At 32.7% G+C, this 10,950-nt stretch overlaps 1 protein-coding gene across 2 annotated transcripts; it reads right to left on the bottom strand.

Moving 5' to 3' along the window:
* Positions 1 to 590: 590 nt before the first annotated feature.
* On the bottom strand, positions 591 to 2,398 carry LOC140975906 (uncharacterized). Of its 2 annotated transcripts, none has more exons than XM_073439836.1 (4): positions 1,962 to 2,398; positions 1,557 to 1,698; positions 1,314 to 1,455; positions 591 to 1,203 (listed from the first exon to the last, which is right to left on the bottom strand). In XM_073439836.1, the coding sequence occupies exons 1-4, from the start codon at positions 2,305 to 2,307 to the stop codon at positions 865 to 867; spliced, it is 969 nt and encodes a 322-aa protein (XP_073295937.1). In that variant the 5' UTR covers positions 2,308 to 2,398; the 3' UTR covers positions 591 to 864. The 2 variants fall into 2 exon arrangements, with proteins under 2 accessions (XP_073295937.1, XP_073295938.1); XM_073439837.1 differs by having other exon boundaries at positions 973 to 1,203; positions 1,293 to 1,455.
* Between the last annotated feature and the right edge of the window lie 8,552 nt (positions 2,399 to 10,950).

Here is a 10,950-nt window from a genome sequence, read left to right as displayed (position 1 = left end):
TTGAGGACCAGACAAGTGCTAACTTTCTAGATCTCGTTGAGAAGTAAAATAGTCAATGTGTTGAACGGCTTATAAAGTAGTTTATAAGCACAAAGAAAAAAAATAGAAGTATGACTTCTATAAAAGGATTATGGGAAATGTAACTTTTAAAAGTTGACCAAATAAATAATGTATTTGAAAATTGTGATTTTCATAAACATTATTATGGACTAAATTAAATTAATTCAAGTGTTGAATTAATCAAACAATAGTGGGCCTAGTAGAGTCTAAATATTCAAGTTATTAATCAATTTTAATAATTTTCGGGGATTAATTCGTATTCTATATAATATAAATAATGTATAATAATTAAATATTAAACTAAAGTATTATTTTACATTTATTAATAACATGGTATTTATTATATAATATAAACATTATTATAATTATATTGTTAAATTTGTAAAAAAAGATATTAAATAAAAGAGAAGAATTAATATATGTAAAATTATAGTACTCTACTCAAAGTTAGTATACATAGATTATTTCTCACCTTTGTTTATAACAATGCTTGCATTGTGAAGCTAAAAGCAGATTACATGAAAGATGAAAAGCATATTTCGCCTCAGTTCTACGTAGAAACTATATTAATGGTGATATAATTTCCTACAAACTCGCTCAAATTGATATATTGCTGATATATTCTTGAAAAAGCATCGCCAACGTCGGCATTCAATATATCAGTAAGGAAACACATCGATCGAAAGAACGATCAGACGAAAATTTACATGCATGATGAAATGAAATTGTGATTATGTTAAAATGAAAAAACGGAATGCGGCCCATGGAATTGAAGACGAAAGTTCAGTTTCAAGAATTCACTAATCATCCGTCGTCTACGCTTGTTTTCTTCACAGCTTCCTCAAGAACGTTGGCCTTAATTTCGTGCGGGGCTTTTTGTTTCTTTCCGGCATCGTGGCCACGCTCATTGTATCTGAAGCATGTCAAGAGATGATCGTTCGCTATCCCGGCCATTTGCATAAACGAATACACGACTGTCGGCCCTACGCAACGGAAGCCTCTCCGCATCAGATCTTTGCTTATGAGTTCTGATTTTGGTGTTTTAGTTGGTATTTGTCGTGCATGACAAAACCCGCTTTTTATCGGTTTGTGATGTACAAAATTCCAACAGTAGGTACTAAAGGAACCATACTCTTGCTGGATCTACATCAAGAACCAGAGACAAATGTAAGTGTGATGCGAATATGCGATGCTCACAAGTGTTCCGACGAATTAAGGCGAAAGAAACAGACCACTTAACTCAAGATTCTCACTTTAAGCAGCTGCCTAGCATTCTCCACCACCGCACGAAGTTTTGGTTCAGATAGCAATGTGTTACCATGCAGTTTGATTAACAACAATCTCTCCTCGTCGAGATTTGCAACTGCGGTTGGATCAAATTCGTCAAAAAGCCTTCTGCAAAAAGGGTTAATTTAAAACATCAAGCACATGTTGGAAGATACAGCAAGAGTTCATAGGTAAGGATATATATATGAGAATCTAAATGTTATACAAACCTAAACATTGCTCGCTTACTAAGAATCGCGGGCAAGGAAAATTCTGCCAATGCTTGCGAGAAAACAAGCAGCTCAAATAGCTTCGTATCATCACGAACTGGTACTCCCCATTCTTCATCATGGAAAGAAGTGTAAAGAGGTTCTGAATTTACAAGAGATCGAATGAGCATGGCTTCACAGAATGAAACGACCGACTTTCTATACTACATGAGATCATACATACTTAGAATAAAGCCACATTTATAATCGATCGAACAGTTTGATTATTGAATCTATTATATATCATTTAGATTATTTATCGTGTTGAATCTTGAAAAAGAAAAGATATTGATACAGTCTTTTTCTTGTTTCTCAATATACTGAAAAGTTAAACGGAAAATCAAAAGGGAAGTACTAAGAATTTACCAGAATTTGGAGTGATCCAATCGCAACGTTTAACTGAGACACAAACTTGGGGAGCAGGCGCCATATTTTGAATCCCATCGGGTACGATTTTCGCCGGCTTATTGAAGCCATTGCCATTCTTCACCGTGGCCGTTTTATTCGAACCTCTTTTTGCTGAATTTCTCAGAGGTAATCCACCGCAAGAAGAAGAAGAAGAGTCCGAAGAGTTGTCAGCTGAAGCTTTCAACCGTACACCAGAAGGCTTCTCCGCCAGCTCCTCGGTCCTCCTCCGCTCTCCGACGACCCGAACCCGGTTCCCATTTGGTGCCAACATGGGCCGGGTTCTGTTATCCGTAATCGCAGGCATTTTCTGTGATATTGAGAGATCAAACAGCAGTGGCGTGGAGTGGTAAATTGAAAGAGGTGCGGAGGATAAAATGGGACGAAAAATGTGGAAAAAAGAGGGGAACGATGAAACAAAACCGTTCGTTTAAGGAGTTTAAATAAGGAGAAAACTGTTTGGATGTGGCCGCCGGCGGTAGCCGGTTGTTTTGATGACGTGTCGGTCAGCTCGATCGTTGCCCTTTCCATAGATTTGATTTGAACTTGCGTGGAACCATGCATACTAAGACATTTTCCAAAAAAAAGACGGTACATACACGTATCACGTGTGTAGAATAACTAGTATATATTAATGTTTCGTAAATCATGTTTAATAGGTAAATCACAATGAGTAAACATTATGCGAGAGACTCGCTCGATAAAGTATTTACAAGGAAAATTGAAACACGATCATAGATCAAATATTCATATACTCTGTCATATCAAATCGGAAGTATATTTTTATTTTGAATATATAAACTACTTACCCCATATTTCATATTATAGCAGAAATGATTTGATAAAATTATTTTAAAATTTTGTATAAAAAGTTCTTTTTATATTTTAAAATTAATATATTTTATGTTGGAATATAAATTTTAAAGCAATATTTTTTAAAAAAAAATATTGGGGAACATTTTTTTAGAGGGAAAAATATAGCTCGAATAGAATAATTTGATTGGTTAATTGGATAAAGAAATCAAGATCATATGCATTGTGTTGGTTGGTTTAAATTAAAGACTTATTTGTGTGATGGTTTCATAGATTTATGTCTATGAGATTGGTTGATAAGGCTCATAGTTGGAGTGAAATTTTAATATTTTTTATAAATTAGGTCGGGTAGGAGATTTGTGTCACAAAACGATCTAATTGAAGATTTTTGTGTGAATTAAATTATTTTCACTTGAATATATGAGCAAAATTTTTGTAGTGTAATTTGTATTATTTTTTCGTTTTTACCATATTGTTAGCAATTTATGGATTTAGATAGTTAATTTACATTTTGTTTATTTTAATCGTTTTTTTTATCGAAGTATCTACGTGTGTGAGAAATGATGACATGTCATCGAAAATTACTGATGTCTCCGATGTCACATCAATATCACGATGTAAAAAACTGCAAGTTAATGAATAAGAACGAGAGTTCACCAATAACCTCACTGAAAAAAAAACTACTCGTTCTCAGATAAAATTTAGAACAATCCACCACGCTCATATCAATTGTTCGAATTAATTATATATGAAATGGAGAAATATATTTTAAACATTTACTTTATAAATTTCTTCTATTTTTTTTTAAAAAATAGAATTTTGAATAATGTATTTATTTATTTATAAATAAAATAAAATAAAATGTATCACGTAAAGATAAAGAGTAGTNTATATATTTGTGCAATGGAAGTTAAAAGAAAGTTATCCAACCAAAATAACTACTCCATCTTATAATTCAAAATCAAAATTTTGAATTATTCAGGTCGGGTCGGTCGGGTCGGGTGGACGACCCATTACCGTTAACCAATTTATTATTTCTTAAACAATCACTATATCATATCGCCCGAAAAAAATTCCAAGTAAAGGAAATTTTCGTGAAATGAATAATCTAATTTTTTTTATCATCGAACGTATATAAATACGTGGTAAATTTTTGTTATGAAGGTACTTGACGTCCGATATCAAACCACACTCTTGATTCACAAGAGAAAATGTGACGAACATCGATTTGATGCAAAATGTATGTTGTTTTTCTAAACAACATTTATCCAACAGAAAGAAAATTAATCAAAATCATTCTTCTAGCTATTAAGCGAATTTTTTTAATTTGTGTTTGTAAAATAATAAATAAATAAATATAAATACCATAGAAAATGTAGAATATTAAAAAAGAAACCACATATTAGGGAGTCACTAACAAATGATATTATCTTAAAGCCATGATTATTGATAGTGGTGGGAAAAATATCGAATTTTCGGTATACTGATATTACCGTATCGAAAAAATACCGAATTTTTTGTCTACCCAAAATTTGGTATGGTACGGTAACGATACCGAATTTTTCGGTATGATAATGATATGAAATTTGAAAATTTCGGCATATACCAAAATACTGAAATACAGAAAAATATATAATATTTTAAAATAATACATTTATAAAATTTAAAAAATGTATGGTTTTTTAGGTATAAAACGGTATATATATATCGATACCATACCGAAATATCAGTATACCTTACAATTTCGATATAATCGATATGCTATTTATATGTACCAAAATTTTTGGTATACCGAAATTTTCGGTACGGTATCGATATAAAATTTGTTTATACCGTAATTTTCGGTACGTCAGTACGATATAACACCCCTAATTATTAATAATCAGACATGCAGGTTTTAACGGCTGATCATGACTCTAAAATAAAACTTCATTACCTCGCAGCGACGTCTCTTATTATATACATAGCACAGATAAACTAGAAAATGTCATCTAAAGAGTGATATGAAGTTGTAATTCTTTTTGTTATATTAATTTATTTTTGGTAAATTACTCAATAAATTCTTATCTATATATATCTACAATATTGATAATGAAAATTTATAGAATTAAAATATATGTCTATTTAGCAATTCACTTCAATATACACATGAATTTTATTACAAAAACTAGTATTAGTTACACTTATAAAACTCAATAATTGAATAATAAAATATCATAATGACCCATCAAATTATTTTGGCACAATTGATTAACTAATTTAAAAATCACAACTTCCCAAATAATTCTCATTTATGGCTATCATTTAAATATACATTTAAAAGTAGTAACGACTGTATTATTAGCAATTTTATATTTTTGCAAAAATCAGCATAAAAGGTTCATGTTGCCCCGAGACAAGTTTTATAACTTAAAAAAAACAAGGATTCGATTAAAAATATTTTTTCATTGATTGCGATAAAATAGTGATATATATGTGTTGATTTTACGTGTCATTTCGAGTTGTTTAGAGTTCTTTGGTCGCATGGAACAAAAATTAGGCAGCATAGGTCGTGGTAAGGACATATAAAATCACAGCCCCAACATGAATTGAAGAAAATTAGATGTTTGTACAGAATGTTCTGCGCTAGAGCGGTAAAAAATGACCACCCAGCACAACACTTACATAAACAGTAGATGGGCCAAAATATATTACGTGAGGGCACCCAAAAATGACTTCCTCAGCGCAACACTTAAGCAAACAGCAGCTTGAGACAGAACATGTCGTGCTAGGGCAATAAAAAGTGATCGCCCCAGCACGACGTGCGGATAAAAAAAATTAGCGGATCCTTTTGTGCCAAAAGGAAATAAATTTGTGAAGTCTAACATGTTAGAAAAAAAAAAATTCTCAAAATCATGTTTCTGCACGTATATAAATATGATAAAACTATATGCGGAAATAAATCGAGTATTACCTCCGGCCATTGAAAATTTTTGATTTCTCTGCTTTTCTTCTCGGTTGAAACCTTCTAAGCACTCCGTCCTCTCAATAGATGATGTATAATTTTCTTATGAGGTGTGTGTTTAGGGACCTCAATCGCTGCTATTTATAGGCATCTCATACCATCAACGAGAAAAATCGGGAGTCTGAATGTCAAAAGAAGAATCGATTACGCATCTCAATTTTCTAAAATTGCGCATGTTTGTCAAAAAGTTGTAGGCAATGACCGTCGTCATTTCCTACACGTTTATCCATCTTTCAATATGTGTCATTTTTTCTTACATTCTCCCACTTGACACATATATCTCATTTACCATAGGAGAAAATAAAATACATGAATAATGGCGATAGGTCATCTAAAAACGATTATTATCTTCCATGTATTACAATATATTATATCTCTCAAATAACTTAATGAATAAACCCTATGTTTATAAAAGGTCCAACTTTATTGATATTTCTCAAATCAATGAATGTGTACACAACAAATATGAGAAAATATCACATCATAGTTTTATTAACTTTGTTCTTACAACAAAATTACATAAAGTAACCAAGTCTCATTCTTTCTTTATGATCCTTAAATTTCAATGGTGGCATGCCTTTAGTCAAATGATCTGCAATCATCAATTCAGTGCTAATGTGTTCAATAAATAACTTCTTATCTTTAACATGTTCTCGTATAGCTAAATACTTAATGTCGATGTGCTTGCTTCGACTACCATTTTTGTTATTTTTAGCCATAAAAACAGCAGCTGAATTGTCACAATATATTCTTAATGGCATAGATATAGAATCCATAAATCTAAGCCCTGAAATGAAACACTTCAACCATACACCATGTGAAGTTGCCTCAAAACAAGATACGAACTCAGCTTCCATAGTGGAAGTAGCAGCCAATGTCTGCTTTGCACTTCTTCAAGATACAGCTCCACCAGCTAGTATGAAAATATATCCTGAAGTGGATTTTCTTGAATCAATGCAACCAGCGTAGTTTGAATCAGAGTAGCCAATTACTTCCGAATTCTCAGTTCGTCTGAACATAAGCATATAATCTTTGGTCCCTTGAAGGTACCTCATGACTTTCTTTGCAGCTTTTCAATGGTTTAAATATGGATTACTCTGATATCTTCCCAACATCCCAACAACAAATGCAATGTCAGGTCTAGTGCAAACCTGAGCATACATCAAGCTTCCGACAGCAGAAGCATAAGGAATGTTTTTCATTTGTTCCCGCTCTAGATCATTTTTTGGGCATTGGCTCAAATTGAATTTATCGCCTTTAACAACGAGAGCTATACTTGGTGAACAATCTTTCATCCGATATCTTTCTAAAACTTTGTTTATATAGGTTTCTTGAGACAAACCTATAATACATCGAATCCTGTCTCTATGTATCTTAATGCCAATTACATAAGATGCATCGCCCATATCCTTCATATCAAAGTTTTTAGAGAGAAATTGTTTCACCTCATATAACAAACATTTATCATTGGTTGCAAGTAATATATCATCCACATATAGAATAAGGAAACAAATCTTTCTCCCACTGACCTTCTGGTATATACATTGATCCATGAGGTTTTCAACGAATCCGAATGAACAGATAACATCATGAAATTTCAAATATCATTGACGGGAGGTTTGTTTCAATCCATATATAGATTTATTAAGCTTACAAACCAATTGCTCACCATTCTAGAGAAGAATCCTTCAGGTTGTTTCATATAAACCTCTTCTTCTAGTTATCCATTGAGAAAAGCTGTTTTCACATCCATTTGTTGTAAATCTAAGTCAAAATGTGCAACTAATGCTATAATGATACAAAGAAAATCTTTCTTAGATACAGGAAAAAAGTCTCCTTGTAGTCGATTCCTTCCTGCTGAGTGAATACTTTAGCTACGAGTCTTGCTTTATACCTTTCAATGTTGCCTAATGAGTCTTTCTTTGTTTTGAAGACCCATTTACATCCAATGGCTTTTACACCATCAGGCAACTGAACAAGATCCCAGACTCCGTTAACTGCCATAGAATTCATCTCTTCTTTCATAGCATTAAACTATAGTTTTGACTCATTACAACTCATAGCTTGTGAAAACGTTTCAGGATCATTTTTGGCTCCTATGTTAAACTCTGATTCTTGTAAATACACAGCATAATCACTACATATAGCTGATCTTCTTATTCGAGTAGATCTCCAAGGTTATTTGGTTGATCAACAATTTCTTGTTGTTCTTCATTAACAACTTGATCTACTGGATTTTCATCAGCGATTTGTGGAACTTCAGTAACTGGTTGTCTAACACTCATTTGGTAGTGAGGGGTGTGAATAACGACCAATCTGTCATTTGAATAAGAGGGTTGTGTATTAATGTGATCATTCTCAAAAACTATGTCATGATCACTCCCAGTAATCAAGTCATTTTCAAGAAATTTTGCATTTCTTGATTCCACAATTCTAGTGTTGTGAGATGGGCAATAGAATCTGTAACCTTTGGATTTTTCGGCATACCCAATGAAATATCCACTTATAGTTCTTGGGTCCAGTTTCTTTTCATGTGGGTTGTAAACTCTTATTTCTGAAGGACAATCCCAAACGCGTATATGTTGCAAAATCGGTTTCCAATCTTTTAATAACTCAAATGTCGTCTTTGGGACAACCTTAGTTGGAACTCGATTTAATATATACACAGCTGTCTTAAGAGCTTCAGTCCACAAGGATTTAGGAAGTTTGGAGCTACTTAACATGCTCCGCACCATGTCCAATAATGCTCGATTTCTCCTTTCAGCTACGCTATTTTGGTCCGGAGACCCAGGCATAGTATATTGGGCAACAATCCCATGTTCTTGGAGAAACTTCGCAAACGGACCTGGTGCTTGTCCATTCTCAGTGTATCTACTATAATATTCTCCACATCTATCATTTCTCACAATCTTAATATGTTTTCCACGTTGCTTCTCCACTTCAGCCTTTAAAACCTTAAAGGCTTCAAGTGCTTCGTTTTTGTTATGAAGCATGTAGATATATATGTATCGTGAGTAATAATCAATGAAAGAGATGAAGTATTTCGGAATTTGCATGTCCATATCTGGACAACAAATATCTGAATGTATGATTTCTAATATTTATGTACTCCTCTTGATACATTTTTTAGACTTATTGGTCTGCTTTCCCTTTATGCTGTCCACACAAGTCTCAAAATCAGTAAAATTTAAAGTACTGGGTACTCTATCATTTACTAATCGTTTAATTCTCTCTATGGAGATGTGTCCCAATCTCTGATGCCATAATATACAGGAATCTTCATTTATAACACATCTTTTAATACCTCCTTGAACATGCATAGTGGTGTTATTATTTTGTAAAGAAATAGAGAAAAGGCCATCAACCATTGTCAATAAGATTTGATTTATAAAACAAATTTATTGATTTATCCAAAAACTGAAATGAATAATCAAGGTGTACAAGTTTTGAAACTGAAATTAAATTCCTAGAAAAACTAGGAACATAAAAGGTCTTTTCCAATTTTAAATAAAACCATTATCCAATATAAGGTAGCAAGTCTCAATAGCCTCCACATGTGAAGACATCTTGTTTCCTGAATAGATAATCCGCTCATTTTCTATTGGCTTCCTTAGGTTTTGCATACCCTGCAAGGTATTTGTAACATGAATTGTAGAACCAGAATCAATCCACCATGTGTTATAAATCATATTAATCATATTTGATTCATAACAGACAAATGAAGTAGGAATACCTTTTTTTTCAAGCCAATCCTTAAATTTATTGCAATCCTTCTTCATGTGTCCAGTCTTTTTACAGAAGAAACACTTGGATTCTTTCTTAATGTCAGGTTGAGGTGGAATTATTCCTTTCCCTTTTCTCTTGACTTTGGCTTGCTTCTTATACTTTCCTTGTATAGTCACAAATACATTATCACTTGTTTCCATCAACAACCTTCCTTCCTCTTGAACACACATGGTCATTAATTCATTAATTGACCATTTATCCTTATGTGTGTTGTAGAAAATTTTGAAGGGTCCATATTGCTGTGGAAGAGTGCATAAAATGTAGTGCACAAGAAAAGTCTCAGACATTTCCACTTCAAGTGTCTTGAGCCGAGCTGCTATGTCCTGCATTTTCATTATGTGCTCTCGCACACCTCTCACACTAGTGAGCCTTAATGAAAAGAATTCCATAATTAGCGTACTTGCAAGTGCTTTATCTGAAAACTGAAATTGTTCATCAATAGTCTTCAGTAATTCTCTGACATTATTATGCTGATCGACAGAACCACGCATACCAGCAGAGATTTTGGTCTTTATGAACATTACGCAGAGTCGATTAAACATTACGCAGAGTTGATTAGATCGCTCCCATTTTTCATTAAGATTAACATCATCCGGAATGTTGTTTTCAGTAATAGCAGATGGTTCATCTTTCCGTATAGCATAATCAATATTCATCTACCCCACCTGAATAAGAATTTTTTCTTTCCATATTTTATAGTTATCGCCCTTTAATTCGGGAATGTCACATTTTATATCAGAAAAACTCGAAGGTTGCATAACTGCACAAAATATCATATGCTTAAAATTTTGAGACAATATCATGTTTTACCAATGTAATTCATGTTTTAAAAATCTAGTGACATAAAATTTGCCTATGGGCTAAAATTTTAATTCAATAAGATTTTTCTGTAACTTTATGATAAAACTATCAAAATATATTTTTCTTAACTCCTGTGGGTAAATTAAGAAAAATATAATTTGATATTTTAACCTAATTAGTTATATAAATATAATAAAAAAAAAACCCTGTGGGGGGTAAATTTATTATGTTTATATAATTAATTATAATTGATGTCCATTATGTGATCCAAATTCAGTTAGTGCATGATTTTTCATAATTAAGGATGTTGTGGCTATTCCTCAATTATTTAAAATTATACGGTTCACCGGACGAAATTTTGGCTTTACTTTAATACTTTATATAATAATTATTTAATAACATAATCAACATTTTCCAAGAGTGCTCTCAGGAAAGATAGGTAGTGCTAAGGCCCTTTAAATACCTAACTCCTAGTCAGAGCAACATTCCTCAGGGAGACCAGTGGCTAGTCAAGGCAGTTTAAACCGATCTATGAAGAACTCCCCC

The sequence above is a fragment of the Primulina huaijiensis genome, chromosome 4 (genome assembly GCF_012295235.1).
Source record: "Primulina huaijiensis isolate GDHJ02 chromosome 4, ASM1229523v2, whole genome shotgun sequence".
Taxonomy (NCBI): domain Eukaryota; kingdom Viridiplantae; phylum Streptophyta; class Magnoliopsida; order Lamiales; family Gesneriaceae; genus Primulina; species Primulina huaijiensis.
Note: the sequence above shows the minus strand (reverse complement) of the source record. Positions and strands in the feature narration are given on the sequence as shown.

Excerpts from the sequence above, each read along its gene's own strand:
- LOC140975906 (XM_073439836.1), bottom strand. The coding sequence starts at position 2,307 with ATGCCTGCGATTACGGATAACAGAACCCGGCCCATGTTGGCACCAAAT. Across the intron at positions 1,699-1,961 it reads TTGGATCACTCCAAATTCTG|AACCTCTTTACACTTCTTTC; the intron begins GTAAATTCTTAG and ends TTGTAAATTCAG. Across the intron at positions 1,456-1,556 it reads AGTAAGCGAGCAATGTTTAG|AAGGCTTTTTGACGAATTTG; the intron begins GTTTGTATAACA and ends CCCTTTTTGCAG.